Here is a 16,193-nt window from a genome sequence, read left to right on the forward strand (position 1 = left end):
TGACAATGAGAGTGCTATCCGCATGGCGGAGAATCCTGTTGAGCACAGCCGCACAAAGCACATAGACATCCGGCATCACTTTTTGAGAGACCACCAGCAAAAGGGAGATATCGAAGTGTTTCATGTTAGCACCGAGAACCAGCTAGCCGATATCTTCACTAAGCCTCTAGATGAGAAGACCTTTTGCAAGTTGCGTAGTGAGCTAAATGTCATAGATTCGCGGAACCTGGATTGAATTGTAGCATACATGTACTTATGCTTTTGATCATGTTCCTTTTTGCATTTTGTTGCTTATTATGGTGCTCAAGTTGTACAAACACTCCCTGGACCTCACAAGTCCGTTGCAAAGTGATGCACATGTTTAGGGGGAGATGTGTTACAACTTGACCCTTTGAGACTAACCATGTGCTTGAGTTTGATAATTTAGTCTCGAAGGAGGATTGAAAGGGAAAAGGTGGACTTGGACCATGAAAGACTTCCACTGCACTCCGATGAGAGGATAACTAATTCCAAGTTCATCTCATGAAATCTTATTGCCATTTGCTCTTAATTGAAGACTTTGGTGAGGCAATGGGGTTAAAAGGCCAAGATTGATCCCGTTTTGGTGCTTCATGCCAAAGGGGGAGAAAATAAAGGCCAAAGTGATAAATGGATCAGCTACCACTTGAGAGATTTTGAAAATAGTAGAATAGAGTTTTTGTTGTGTCAAAAGGCTTTTATTATCTCGTATTGTCTCTATTGTCAAAAGTTGGCCTCTTGTGGGGAAAAGTGTTGATTATGGGAAATAGGGGGAGTTTTTGAAATCTTTGATCAATCTCTGTTGGAATGACTCTCTTTATGCCTCAACATGTGTGTTTGACATAGAAATAGAGATTTGAGTTTGATTTGCAAAAACAAACCAAGTGGTGGCAAAGGATGATCCATATATGCCAAAATTGAATCAAAACCAATTTGAGTTTTTATTTGAAGTGATTTTGCACTTGTTCTAGTTGCTTTATGTTGTGTTGGCATAAATCACCAAAAAGGGGGAGATTGAAAGGGAAATGTGCCCTTGGGCCATTTCTAAGTATTTTGGTGATTGAGTGTCAACACAAGTGCTTAAATGTGAATCAATACCCATGGATGAACAAAGTGCAAATCTAGAGCAAAGGTATGTTTCTAAGTCTTAGTACATTGGTTTTGTGTACTAATATACTTGTCTAAGTATTAGAAACAGGAAGAAGAAGAAGAGAAGAAAGTTGGCTGTGTACAGCCAACAGGCTGTTTCGGTCTGGGGCACCGGACTGTCCGGTGGTGCACCGGACAGTGTCCGGTGGTGCACCGGACAGTGTCCGGTGCGCCAGGCTATCTCGGCCGAAGAGGCCGCTCTCGGGAATTTGCTGACGGCGTACGGCTAAAATTCACCGGACTGTCCGGTGTGCACCGGACTGTCCGGTGAGCCAACGGTCGGCCAGGACCAACGGTCGGCCGCGCGATCAGCGCAGGACACGTGGCCGAGCCAACGGTCGGAAGGGGGCACCGGACTGTCCGGTGTGCACCGGACATGTCCGGTGCGCCAACGGCTCTCTGGCGGGCAACGGTCGACTGCGCTGTTTAAGGAAGGAAATCGGGCACCGGACAGTGTCCGGTGTGCACCGGACTGTCCGGTGCGCCCGACGACAGAAGGCAAGATCAGCCTTCCAGATTTGCTCTCAACGGCTCCTAGCTGCCTTGGGGCTATAAAAGGGACCCCTAGGCGCATGGAGGAGACATCTAAGCAACTCTTGAGCATTCTTGATCATCCACACTCAGTCTTTGCGCATCCGTTTGTGATTCTAAGTGATTCGAGCTCTGTTCTTGTGAGAAACTGTGAGATAGTCTTTAAGCTCGAATCTTGGCCGTGTGTGTGCGCGTTTCGCTGTGGATTTGTGTGTGTTGCTTCCCTCCCTTACTCCGTGCTTCTTTGTGAATCTTAAGTGTAAGGGCGAGAGACTCCAATTTGTGGAGATTCCTCGCAAGTGGGATAAAGATAAGCAAGGCAAAATACTGTGGTATTCAAGTGGGTCTTTGGACCGCTTGAGAGGGGTTGATTGCAACCCTCGTCCGTTGGGACGCCACAACGTGGAGTAGGCAAGTTTTGTACTTGGCCGAACCACGGGATAAATCACCGTGTCTCCTCTGTGTTGAATTCTCTGTGATTGTCGTATTGTGCAAGATCTTCTCTTTAGCCACTTGGCAATTATTGTGCTAACCTCTAACAAGTTTTTGTGGCTATAAGTTAAGTTTTTACAGGATCACCTATTCACCCCCCCCCCCTCTAGGTGCTCTCAAGCCCCAGTTGCTGAAGCTTTCTTCGGCGCCATAGCGAAGGTTTATGATCGCCGAAGGTGTTCAAAAACTCAAAGAGTGGAAGTGAGTTCACCGGAGGTGGGCGCCAATGTTGGGGACTTGTTCTCAAATGCTATGAGTTAAGAACAAGGCAACACAGAAAATGTTAAACGGTAAAGTCCTTCGTCCTTCGAAGCATTATTTCCCTTAGGATATAATGATTTTCGGACGAAGGTTATGAAGGGCACACCTTCATAAACACAACATACGATGATGGAGAATGAACTATATGAAATATGAAGGATAACATAGACAATTATATATTATTATCAACTTATTTTTGCATTATTATTATGAAGAAATAGAAATGACATCAAATTACAAATGTACCTTCGGCTTGGAAGGAGATGAAAGTACAAGTGTGACGCAAAAGCAAATGCCAAGTCAGTGTGAACAGTACGGGGGTACTGTTTACCTATTTATAGGCACGGGACACAGCCCATATAAAATTACATTCATGCCCTTTACATTTGGTAGTAATTCTATAGTAATCCACCGAGGTCTGAATAGCCTTTTCATCTTTAAGTCGGTTTCCTTTTCTGCTACCACGCCGAAGCTTTCCCGCTCACATCTTCGGCGTTGTATCAACCTTCGTATTATTTTGGGCTTCTCCTACTGTGATATCGACTCGAGTCCGAAGATACCTGTTCACACATTATACTCCAGAAACACTGTTAAATCCTGTTTTTGAGGACCTTCGGAAGCCGAAGGCCCCCAACAGAGTTCTCTGGTGATGATTCTCCATCTGTTAGAGTAATCTTTTTAACAAAGATCATCGGTGTAACAGCAGCACTAGCAACAATCACTTATTGCTCATAGTACACAGCAACGTGTATTTTGTTCCACGTGCTAATTACACTCACCGCTTAAAAAAGGATTTTTTTTAGAAATGGAAGGTGTGTTCTTGGCAGAGGTGACTCTTGAATGAACCGTAACTATTAAACCAAACTACCTCTGTCACATCAAATATTTGCTATGCTAATTAAAAGTATTAATATAGTCTAATTACAAAACTAACTATATAGATTAACAGGACATATGCAGTAGACTAACAGGACACCAAATAACAAATTCAGAAAAGCAAGCCAACAAGATTGCAACCAAATTTGAAGTGAAATTCTCTGCCCTAACCTTGCCGCTAGGATTTCTGTCGCTCCGTTGTCATTTCCACAACTTATGAACAGCATTAGAACCAAGAGCCAAGAGTGCAATACCATTATTTGTATATAACAAATGGACAACCTGTGGAAGAAAGAAATAAGTATATCCTCCATCAGAAATTTCTATAACCTATATATATTCCTTCCATTCCAAATTATAGGTCGTTCTGACTTCTCTAGAATATAGATACATAGTTTTCTCTTGTGTATCAAGACATAGCATACATCTAGGTGTATAACAAAGCTATGTACCTAGAAAAGCAAAAAACGAACGACATATAATTTAGGACAGACGGAGTAGTTGATTATGTCGTCTAGCATAACGCAGCATCAAATTACACCAAAACAACCCCATCCATCAATCAGAGAGCAATGGGTAAGCCACTTATCCATACTCATAATATAAAGATTAACTCATGTGTCAGATTGATTGTATGATTAAACTGTATTAAAAATCACAATATAGTGATACAAAGAGAGGTACAAGCAAACAGGTTATCATACTTTGCTTGGGTTCGTGTCCGTGTCTGTCAAATGCAGAGCTTGAAGATGTCTATTATCGACAATGTCAGCCAACTTCCAGGTTTTGACCTTTTCAGATTCATCTGTGATTCTTGGGTTAACATTGGAGTTCTGCTTGCATCCATAGGTGCCTGCAAACCTACATAATGAAAAGCAAGAGAGGATGGTAAACAAAAACAACCTGATATTACGATCACGGTTTTTATGTGAATAAAAAGACTGGATTTTTCTGAAGGTTAACATGCTTTCCAGTCCCAGACTCCAGGTGCGTCGTTGTATGAGCAAAAATGACGAATGCTTTTGACGATTCATTCATGAAAAACAGGCAGGGTGCCTGAAACATTTTTCCATAATATCGTATTTTTCTTTTGCAGTGGAATTACACATTTCACAGCAACAGTAAGGCCCCGTTTGGTTTGGGCTAACTAAAGTTTAGTGACTAAAGTTTAGTCACTTTTAGTCACTAAAGAAGCAAACATATTGACTAAAGTGGGGTGACTAAACTTTAGTTCTTTAGTCACCAAATGGGTGACTAAAAGGGACTAAATTAGTATTTTTATCATATTTGCCCTCTACACTTTCTTCTTATAGCAAACATCCATTAATTAATAGGGGTAAAACAGTCATTATTCACAGCAATTAATGCTCTTTAGTCCGGTTTAGTCACTGGAACCAAACGGGTTACTTTAGCGACTAAACTTTAGTCACTAAAATTTAGTTTAGTGACTAAAGGAACCAAACAGGGCCTAATACTAGTCGAATTAAATCAGCATGTCCAGACTCTTAACCCATTCAGTTCATCATAAGACAAGACAGTCCTGACGGTGATGCGAAAGAGACCACACCCAATTTTAGGAGTCCGAACAAAAAGAAAACTATCGAACTTATTGGAAAAATGCATAGCTTTATCTAGCAAATTCTACCATATACGACGCCTCGGCCTCGCGATTAGATTCCACAAACGAACCACCGAGCACTTCCAGCTCCATAAATAGCAACGGCCTCCCTCGAATTGTGGTACCCACCCACAGCGTCCCCCTTTTGCCGATCCAGTTGTGCCGATCGGTAATTTCCCGCGTCCACCAAAACCAGTTGCCGCCGTTTTTTTCGTCGCCGCCACGGACCAGGATCGACCGGTGCCGATGAAGCCAGCGGAGGACGAGGATGCGCCGGCGACGGCGGCAGCGCAGACGGTCTGGTACGACCCCATGACTTCGCCGCAGGCGCCGGCGCCGCAGCAGCAGCCGGCGATAGAGGCTGCGATGCGGGGGGCCTCGCCGTCGGTGAGCTCCAACGCGCGGCCTCTCAGGGTGTACGCCGACGGCATCTATGATCTCTTCCACTTCGGCCATGCGCGCGCGCTCGAACAGGCCAAGAAGTCGTGAGCGCCTCGTCATGCATCATGCATTCGATCTCTAATAGTTTTTCCCTTCTTATTTTGCCTCGATCGCTCCAGATCTTGTGCGCTTGCCTCGCATCGCAACTGGATTGTTCGGAGATCTTGTTTAAGTCCCTCAGATTGTTTTTTTGGGGTTCACTCATAAATTAGCGTAGCATGAAAAACAAAATCGTATATGTGATCAATTTTGCCACTAGTTGTCTTGAACAAGATTGGCAGATAGAGTCAGACTGCTTGTTGATTTAGTAGCGATATATGTGATTAGTGATTAGTTATAGGAGATGATGAGAAGGCCAGAAGTTTTCGAACTTACATTATTCTGCTAAACTTCTCTCGGCAGATTTCCCAACACCTACTTGCTGGTAGGTTGCTGCAGCGACGAGATCACCCACATGTACAAAGGAAAGACCGTCATGACCGAGGACGAGCGCTACGAATCGCTTCGGCATTGCAAGTAAGCTTTCCACCATCTCCCCCGGAGCGGAGCGGAGCGGAACTGACGGAGCTTCTCTCTGCTTGGTCACCTGGAACGAATGAATTCCAAAGGTGGGTCGACGAGGTCATACCGGACGCTCCATGGGTGATCAACCAGGAGTTCATCGACAAGCACGACATCGACTACGTCGCTCACGACGCGCTCCCGTGAGTGTGTGCTTTATTTATGCAAAAAGTTTGGCCAAATGATTTTTGCAACAATTTTGATCTAAAGAAAGGTTGACCGAAACGATCTGCTTGTTTCAGATACGCTGACACGAGTGGAGCTGCCAATGATGTCTATGAATTTGTTAGGAGCTCTGAAATCTGAATCTCCCTGCTGTGTCAAAGCATCTAGGAAATCTGATGCATGGTCTGTGTGTCTGTGCAGGTGAAAGCCATCGGGAAGTTCAAGGAGACGAAGCGCACCGAGGGCATCTCGACGTCGGACATCATCATGAGGATCTTGAAGGACTACAACCAGTACATCATGCGGAACCTCACCCGCGGGTACAGCCGCAAAGATCTCGGCGTCAGCTACGTCAAGGTGCGGTGCATTTTTTTGTCCGTCCACAAGAACTGCTCCCAAAGACAGGAGGATGAAAACAGCTTCTCAACTGTGTGCCGTTCTGCTGTGGTTTTGGTTCAGGAGAAGCAGCTGAGAGTCAACATGGGGATCAGCAAGCTACGGGAGAAGGTGAAGGAGCACCAGGAGAAGGTGATCGAGCTGCTTCGCGGCTATTTCGAGGCAGAGCTTCGCGTGATCCGAAAAACTCTGACACCGAGTGTGCTGCTGCGTGCGCAGTTCCACAGCGCGGCGAAGATCGCTGGGACCAACCCTGTGGAGTGGATGGAGAACGCGGACCGCTGGATCGTTGGCTTCCTTGAGAAGTTCGAGGAAGGCTGCCACATGATGGTAAGCAACTACTAAGCAAGCTTAAAAGGAAGATTTTCTGATAACTGATCGGTTGTACAAGTAATTTGTTACCGCTGAACTGCATTTGGTTTGGTTTGGTTTCGTTTCGTTCCTTGTACAGGAAACTGCCATTAAAGGTCGGATTCAGGAGGGGTTGAAGCGGCAAGGCAGGTCGGAGTCAAACCTTTCTGGAGAGGAGTCCGACTCGTAGTTCTGTGATCTCCCCCAAATGAAGCTAGACAAAAGGAGAACTGGAGATCATTTCCCACAGTCTGTGTAACAGTATGAGATTGGTTAATTAGCATGTTATTGTAGGACGCCATGGATCATTGTTTAGTTGTACCTGGAGATTATGTAGTTTTGAAGAACAATCGTGTTTCTGTATGCGATCAGTTGCTCCTTCATTGAGCATATCTGCATCTGGCACCTGCTAGGAAGTAGGAACTGCTATTGTTTTCATAGAACTGAAGATACGAAGAATCTGACCCTTTTCTTCTGAGTATGTGCCGACCTGTGTGTTGCACCGCCAAATGAACTGAATATTGCTCATGCATCTCTTGTTTAATTATCATCCATCGGGATTTAATGATAAATTAATGTGCACCACCTATTGCTGAGACTTCATTTTCTAGTCATCTGTAGGGCTGGATATCAAGCTCAATCTGTCCGAGTTCGAGCTGGCTCGCTAAACTAATGAGCTGGCTCGGCTCGTTAAGTTACCAAGCCACCAGCGGCAACACCCAGTATGACGTGCTATAGCTCACGCCATGCCTCGGCTCGCCTGTCTTTGGGCCCTCACAACCTCGTCGAGTCGCTCGCACAACACATACAGATGGCCAACAGGCTGGCCCGGCACGACCCGGCACGGGCCCGGGGAAGCACGGCCCATCAGCCAACGGGCCGGCCCGGGTATACGGGCTGAACGGGCCGTGCCTAGAGAGCCCATGTGCCTGGCCGTTGGCCCAGGCGCGGCCCTCTGGGCCACTTTTCGTGCCGGGCCAGCCCGCTAGGCACGCTCAAAAAAACGGGCCGTGCCAGCACCAGCCCGCTAATGTTCCCAAACAGCAGAAAATATAGATAAATTTAACCAAAGTTAAAAAAACAGCAGAAAATATAGACAAATATAATAAATGAGCTGTTTTGTGCAATGTCGCCTCATTAAAAACCTTTTTAGGTAAAACTCACCCTTGTGAGAAACCCTAGAAAGGATAAAAGAGTGCAGCCAGCTCAAAGTTTAATCATTAAGTTTGTATCTGTTACAAATGTATATTACAATACAAAATGACTATCTCACAATCACTCAATGACAAAGGCACAAAGCAGTGAAAGCACAGATCATATGACCACATCACAGTCTAGAAGACTAGAACTAAGTAGTAAATACCAAAAGTCACTAAGCAGCAACAGGTTCATCTTCATCAAGGAATAAGTTCTGGAATGAGTCCTCAAGCTCTGGATTGTCAACAGCATGTTGTTCTCTCTTTTCTCCTAATTCCCAATCTTTTAAGCAAGTCAGCATCTCCACATTCTCAGGCAATAAGCGTCGTCGTCGCTCCTCAATTATCCTCCCTGTCAAACTGAAACAAGACTCCGAAGAGATAGTAGATACAGCCAAATTTTCTGGGTCTAACACCCCTTGCTAAGCAGTACTCTTTAAATGTTGCTATTCTAGAATTAGAAGCATTTAAGAAATTAATTGCAGTTCTAAAATCTTCCAAAAAAGGTTTCAGTCTCTTCATTCCAGATTTAACAATGAGATTAATGATATGACAAGCACAACGTTGATGCATAAGAGTGTAGTTAGAAGAAGGATCAGGACCCAAATAACCAGCAAACAAAGGTGTCAATGTATCCATAGCCTTTGAATTAGAAGAAGCATTGTCTAGAGTGACAGAGAAAATTTTGTCAACCAGACAAAACTCCTCAACCACAACACCAATTCTTTCAGCAATATTTTGACCAGTATGTCTAACCTCAATAAGCCTAAGACCAATGACCTTTTTCTGTAATTCCCAATCAGCATTAACATAATGACAGACAACACTAATGTAGTCCTCCTTAGCATGACCAGACCAAATATCTGAGGTTAATGCAACCGAAGAAGTAGCAGGCAACACAGAATTGATAAGCACATTACGTCGTTCAATGAAAAGCTTCAGAAGGTCTCTAGTGGTGGTCTGTCTAGACACTTTGGTAAACCTGGGGTTATGAGCACGGGCAATATAATCCTCCCAGGCCTGTGACTCGCCAATACCTAATGGAAGGTCAAGCCTAGCAATCAGACGACACAACTCAGTTCGAGCAAAAATAGGATCATATTCCCAATTGTGTAGAGAACCATCAGGATTGAAAGCAAGCCTAGACTGGACCCTAGCAGCGTGATCAACTTTCTTCCTACAAGCTTTCTGGTGTCTAAGCAAATGCCCAGTACCAGCAGAAGATCTAGCAGATAAACGAGTCTTACACATTCTACAAATAGCAGCAATTCGAACATTGGACCCATTCACTTTCTCAAATACCTCATCAAAATCAACCCAGACAGTAGATTTACGCTTACCAACAGATGAGGTACCAGTACCACCATCGGTGCTGGTGGAGCCGACCGGAGTATCGGTGGCCGTAGCAGGCCCTCCACCAGCGTTGGTCGGATTAGAACTTAGATCGACAGGAGCAGAGGTTAGATCGATACCGAGCAAAGCAGCAGCATCAGCCTGGATATCGTCTTCGTCATCTGGGACAAGCCCTGCCGCGCGAAGGTCATCGTTGCCAGTGACCGGATTGACATCGTCATCATCCGCCATGGCGACCTTCACCGCAGACGGCCGAACTCCAGCACCGTCCCTCAACGGAGCACGCAGTCGCCGTGCCCGATCTACCCCAGAGGAGGAAGACGAGGCATCAGCAACTGACCTACAAAAGAGCAGAACAATATACAGTTAGGGTTAGGGTTAGGGTTTACGAAAGATCTAGGGTTAGGGTTAGGGTTAGGGTTTACCTGTGCTACCGGAGCCCGATGTCGGAGAACACGGGGGCCACCCAGACGACACGCGACAGACAGAGACCGATTAGAGACGACGGCGAGCGGGGGAGGGCCGGAGGGGAGGGCGAGACGACAACACGAACTCACATAGTTCACCGAGAGAGAGGGGATTGGATAGGGGAGAGGGGTTAGGGTTAGAGATGAGCTGGTGGATCGAGGTCACCGGCGTCGGGGACAGAAGCCGAGGTCGCTGGATCGGGGCGGCGCCGCGACGGAGGGGATTCGCCGATTCGCCAAGTCAATCGCCGCCGAGTCGGGAGAGAGAGGGAGCAAGGAGCGAGCGGGTGCGAATGCGAGTGCGAGGGACTGAGAGGTGGGGCCCATGGGGCGAGGAGCCGAGGAGTTAAGGGGGCAGCTGGCGGCTGGCCACGGCGTCGGCTACGGGCCCCGACCAGGCTGTCCGCACGGAGCAGGTCGTGCCGTGCCGGCCCACGTGCCTGGCCAGCGGCCCAGGCACGACCTGCTCCACTGGGCCGTGCCAGCCCGGGCCCATTCCATACGTGTCGGGCCGGGCGCGAACCGGGCCAAAAAAACGGGCCTCGGGCCGGGTTAACGGGCATGTGCCTCATGTACATCTATAACAACACACCACGTACTCTCGCACCCCACTTCTCCGTTGTTCCAGCTCCCCCTCTCCAGCTTCGCTTCCAGCCCGCTTCTCCGCTTGCGGCTCAACTGCTCCACAGCTCCAGCACAGCGCTCAGCCCTCTAGTCTCCAGTTCTCATGTGTGGTGGCCAGCTGGCGACACTATGCCGTGCGGCCGCCGGCCTCAGAACGCAGCCCTCCTCGGCGTCCGTGCTCTCGCGCGTCGTGTCCGTGTGGCGGGCCACCGCGATCCTTCCTCTCCAGCAGGCAGCAGTTCGGAAACGTCCAACGTAACCTCCCCTCATACCTTATTTCTTGCTTGCGCTCCACCACTAGCTACAGAGTCAACTCGGTTACTCGTTTATGAGCTCGGGCACTCATTTAGCTCATGAGCCAGAAAAAAACAATATATATATATATATAATGATCAATTTGTAATTAATTCTAAACTAATATAACAATAGAAAATAATAATTATACTTGTAATTTTACAGACCACATCAATATAACACCAAATTAACATAACTCATCACTCTTCAATTTACAATCCACACACATATTCATCATTTTAACCATAGTTATATTCGAATAGACCAATTTAACACATAGACATAGTTTATCAATCATTAGTTTAACTCATAGGCATAAACGCCACACATACATATAATATGTTCATTAATTATTACGTAAATGATATCCATATAGTTTCATTTTGCTGAAATATAGTAGCTTGTTTAGCTCGCGAGCTGGCTCGTTAACGAACCGATCTAGGATGTCAGCTCAGCTCATGAAAAAATTTAAACGAGCTGATCCGAGCCGAGCCGACCACGAACCGAGCGAGCCGACGAGCCACGAGCATTTCGTGCAGCCATAGTCATCTGTTGATATGTTAGTGTATATCTAAATTTTCAGATAAACACCATTCCATGGATCAAAACAGGAGTTAGCATCAACTGAGATTTTTTTAACATATGTATTGGAAGGATGCTTGTTTTTCTTAAGGGTTAAAATTGTCTCCATGATTTTAGAGTGAAAAGAGGAGGAATGGATGAGTAGCCAGTACCATTGAACAACCCCAAATTGGGTATATGTAGTACTACATGAGAGCACCCGACTGAACACTTAATTAGTACAATGACTATAATAACATTCATACATAGTATTACTGATAAATCAGAATAGATTGGAAACATAAACCCAGATACAACTATTGACTTGGAGATGTCATATGGTGCAACACACATGCTAGCCTGACCAAACGACTAACATCATAGCATTTTCTTTCTAAAACTCTGCAACTGATTTTTGAGGGGTACTAACACTATCATGCAGATATAATTGACTACCCGTAGCAATAAATCTGAACACAACAATAACTAGGCACAGAGAATTCATTGTTTTCCAATCTTGAACTTTTTGCTTTACACCATGTCAGCCTGATATTGCTCTCACATAAACTACTTCTCTGAATGACCGCATTATCTCATAGCCAGTATTCACCTATGCCCTCTGAAATACATGTACACTCTCTGCAAAAAAAAAAGTTACATAAAAAAGAGAGGGATCAGGATTATGATATCACCAGTATTCTTTTGCAGCAAATATGATAATGATACAGCAAAAAATTATCAGATGCAGTAATTGAGTGAGGAATTTATAATCGGAAGGGGGTGTCACAATAGAATTACGATGATATCTACATATAATGCCGGTCACCAATGCACTGAGGAGCTACAGTTTATGATAGCAAAGGTTGAAATTTCATGCAATTGATGCTATGACTTTAGTCTTTGCCAAATCAGACGAGTTCATAAAAATAAACTGTAATAAGCAGCTAACCAAGAAAAATGATAAATGAATGAAGAAATAGGCAATGACCTCAAGCACCCAGATGCTTATAAAAGATTCCAAGGTAAACAGCGCAAAACCCAAAAGATAAAGAACCTGCAGTACTCCAAAAACAATACTACTATTAGTTCTCTCCGAAGGGATTTCACTTAGCTTAATGGATCATGAACTGAGGTAAAAAAACGTTATTAAAAAGTAAAAATATTGCAGGACAGCTTACACCAGCGAATATATCTCCATCTAAAACTTCGATTGCAACAAGAATACCCCTGAATTAGCAAATAAATGGCGATGAGAAATATCACAGAGTAAACTCAGAAAGATTTGGTTGAAAGATGGAAACCAAGAAAAAAAAAACAGAACTTTACTAATTATACTCACGTGAGAGTTTTCCCCTTAAATATTATTGGAGGAGCAATTGCAGCAACTACACAAAATCCAACATGCACCTGGCATATACCAATACATAGAATTCCATTATATGATAAGACGAAGAGCAAGAAAATTCAAGCTATGGGAATATACTAGTAGAAATTTTACTGATCTAAAATTTTCCTATATTTGAAATTTGAGATTCATGAAACTTTACTAAACACATAAAATTACCGAGTAGAAGATGAAGAACTGGCCGAAGGTTACCACACTGTCAGTTCTGTGGGCAGCAGAGAACCAAGTTCAAAATTTGCATATCCATGGAGTGCTGTTCAGTAATGACCGAAACTTGAAATAGTTTAAAAGAGAAACCTCATTGCACGGTACAGAGGTCTGTACCAAAGCATGTATGAAAGAGGACACCCGAATATTGCATAGATTACAGCGAGGAGGAAAATAACGATATCTGCAAATTAGAAATCTATCAGAAGAAAATGTACATATATACTGAAGAGGATTGACAGGATGTTGAAATATTGATCACCTTCAGTATGAATTGATTCCACTAACACAGCAAACAGATTCCAAACGAGACAGGCAATCAGTCCTAGAAAAAAGAACCAACATAAATGATGAACTCTAGGAGAGAAAACAAATATCAGCTGTGATCTCAAGAAATAGGGAAAGATACTTAGGTTCAAGGTCAAGTACCTAGCCAGCTAGCAAACGCCGTGTATTGCAACTTTTGAGCATGGATTGGTATTTCACTGGCTATATCGTGATGTATGATGGGATAGAACTGCGGCCAATTTCTCACTTCCAAAGTGACACCAGCTGTGCAGACAAATGCATCTTCAGTGCACTGACGAAACTGAACATGCTGAAGCTTAAACCAAATGGAATAGTAGATCTACCTCTGTTCATTGCATCCTCCCTCCGTTTAATATCCTGCAGCAAATCCCGACTTGGTTAATAAAATTGACACGGAGAAAGTATAGGAATGGAAAGGTGTTCGACTGAACCTGTTCCCGCCGTTTCAGTTCCTGCTCCCATGACAGCAGCTCTCTCTCCTTCTTCTTAGGATCCTACAAGCAACGGAATGCCGTAATATAAGGATAAAAAATCATGCTAACCTTGCAAGAACAGCAAGATTATCGAGTGAGCGTCGACTTTGAGCACAAGAACATTGAACAATTCAATGATGTACCCCGAGGGGAATGTCGATGGTTGCGCCATGCTTGCCGCTTCCTCCGAAGCCTGCCGGGAGCCATGATTTCCTGGACGGCACAGAAGCTGTTGTTGCTGCTGCTTTCTGAAAGGCATTGCAAATGATCAACTGATAATGTTATTTTGCTGCATTGACACCCTGCCTAAATTCATCAAACATGAATATATATGATGAGCGTTGCATGGATGAGATAGAACCCATTAGGAATGCAAGATCTAAAATTAGATGCTTCTGGTACATTTCAATTTATGTATCAAAGAGTTCCTTGCGGCCAGATCAGAATGCAAAGCATTTTACCAGAAATCCCAAACGTTCCCAACCAGGACTTTTTATTTAGTTTGGAGCATTGTCGTATTTAGAACGAGATTGTTCATATAATCCAGAGGCCTTGGTGCAGGATCATCCAACACATGAATTCTTCCAACAGAATAGATTGAACTATACAAAATCGACGTTTCTAAACGAAATGATCATCGAATAGAATATGAATTTGAGTACCAAGAATATGAACAACAAAATTGAGTGACCATGAGTACCGCGGTAGGATTGACATTTTCTTCGTCGGAGGGATTGTTGTTACGAGGCATCGGGAAGATCAATAAATCCTTGCGTCTATTGGCCTCTGGGATGACCCGTAATCTGAGTGGCCAAATGATTTTTGTGTGGCCAGTGCAAAGAAGTTATTTTCAGTTAATGGCCGTTTTTGCACTTTGGTCCTTGTCAGCGTCCAGGTCATGCCGATTTGCCCCTATACTGACAGGCTTTGGCATTTCTCCGTTTTCAAATGCAAGGAAAGGGTAGTTTACAAAATTCACGTCATAGACAACAAAGAGGACAGAAAAAATGCTTGCATTTTTTTTTTGTTTACTTTGATACAACTCATAGTGTTCTTATCCACAATCAAGTTGATAGGATGAAAACAGGTCGGATTTACATGAAACCATATACAATTATAACATTTTATCACATTTTAATTCCAATTCGAATACAGATAACATATATATTCAGATACAAGTGTACAATTCAGATCAAAGTGTATACTGCTAAATTCAGCATACATGGATAAATTTTTTAATCCTAAGTTAATTATTAACCAAAGTAAACCAAATAAAAGTACACTTTTATAATATCTAATATTAGAGTAAACAAAATTATAATGGATAATATCCAATAAAATAATAGGTCAAGTGAAGAAATTTAAATAAAATGGTAGAAAACTAGTCATTTTGCTTTATTAATATTATAAATTCACTATATAAGTAGAGATTAAACTATTTGTACATATATAGATCATAAAACTGATATGATTATAAATAAATATTAAATATATAAAGTAATCAATGAATATTATATTTATGTAAACTTCTATCTGAAATTATAATATAAATTAATTTACATAAAAAGCTAAAGTATTAAAGTAATTTACAACAACAAATATATTAGATTTAAATAAAAATATTAAAATTGGCTTACTTTTTGTATCATTAACAATTTTAAATTAATACTTAAAGTTATTTAAATGTATATTATTAAATGGTTTAAATGCACGTCAGTAATAATGAATTAAATAATAGGGGACTCGCTATGGAAAGAACTTTTGAATAGGTGTATGATATCTTGTTTTCTTGCGGATACCGATACTGTCGAATAAGGATGTGAAAACGAATTAGTATATATCTATTTAGTATCTATATTACAAACTGATGCGAACATAGATATCTATATTACAAATTTTAGCGGATATAAATAGCAAAAATTCAAATATTCATTTCCACTTTCCATTCCTACAAATTGAATTATGAAGTGAGTCGAGTCAATGACGTCCTGACCCTTAATGAGTCACCCAATTTTAAGTTTAATCAAATAGATATAAAATCTAAATATTTATGATGTCTAATAAGTATTATTAGATAAATAATAGAGTATATTTCCATAATAAATATATTTGGAAATACAAAATATTGGTACTATTTTCTAGGCCTAATCAACCTTTAAAAAAGTTTAACCAACCCCATACATTTTTTTTCTTTTCGGGCATGAGGGAGAATATTTTAATCATTTGAACTTCCGAAGTCATTAAGAACACATTGATCTTGTGAGGACATGAAGATGCAGAAGGGTAAACAACCAAGAAAGCAGATAAAATGCTCATGAACTCCCCGGAAGACTTGAAAAAATTCTGAATTAAAGGAAGCACGGAACTGAAGCACATGGATTCCAGAAAGTTAAATAGGCTCAACAAGGAAAACGTCTGGATCATGGAACTCCAGAAAACTAGAAC

General features: G+C 42.8%; 2 protein-coding genes across 2 annotated transcripts; one reads left to right on the forward strand and one right to left on the reverse strand.

Annotated features, from left to right (window-relative positions):
* Positions 1 to 5,079: 5,079 nt before the first annotated feature.
* On the forward strand, positions 5,080 to 7,295 carry LOC100273724 (uncharacterized). The gene is made up of 8 exons (NM_001148134.2): positions 5,080 to 5,430; positions 5,789 to 5,902; positions 5,995 to 6,090; positions 6,190 to 6,232; positions 6,314 to 6,469; positions 6,572 to 6,640; positions 6,728 to 6,838; positions 6,960 to 7,295. Exons 1-8 carry the CDS (start codon positions 5,192 to 5,194, stop codon positions 7,047 to 7,049), a joined length of 918 nt encoding a protein of 305 aa, NP_001141606.2. The 5' UTR covers positions 5,080 to 5,191; the 3' UTR covers positions 7,050 to 7,295.
* Positions 7,296 to 11,502: 4,207 nt separating this feature from the next.
* Positions 11,503 to 14,570, reverse strand: LOC103653055 (secretory carrier-associated membrane protein 6). The gene is made up of 12 exons (XM_008680033.3): positions 14,449 to 14,570; positions 13,892 to 13,996; positions 13,707 to 13,769; positions 13,599 to 13,632; positions 13,396 to 13,518; positions 13,229 to 13,291; positions 13,057 to 13,150; positions 12,919 to 12,964; positions 12,694 to 12,761; positions 12,533 to 12,581; positions 12,343 to 12,408; positions 11,503 to 11,993 (listed from the first exon to the last, which is right to left on the reverse strand). Exons 1-12 carry the CDS (start codon positions 14,497 to 14,499, stop codon positions 11,961 to 11,963), a joined length of 795 nt encoding a protein of 264 aa, XP_008678255.1. The 5' UTR covers positions 14,500 to 14,570; the 3' UTR covers positions 11,503 to 11,960.
* Positions 14,571 to 16,193: the final 1,623 nt, after the last annotated feature.

The sequence above is a fragment of the Zea mays genome, chromosome 4, assembly GCF_902167145.1.
Source record: "Zea mays cultivar B73 chromosome 4, Zm-B73-REFERENCE-NAM-5.0, whole genome shotgun sequence".
NCBI lineage: Eukaryota > Viridiplantae > Streptophyta > Magnoliopsida > Poales > Poaceae > Zea > Zea mays.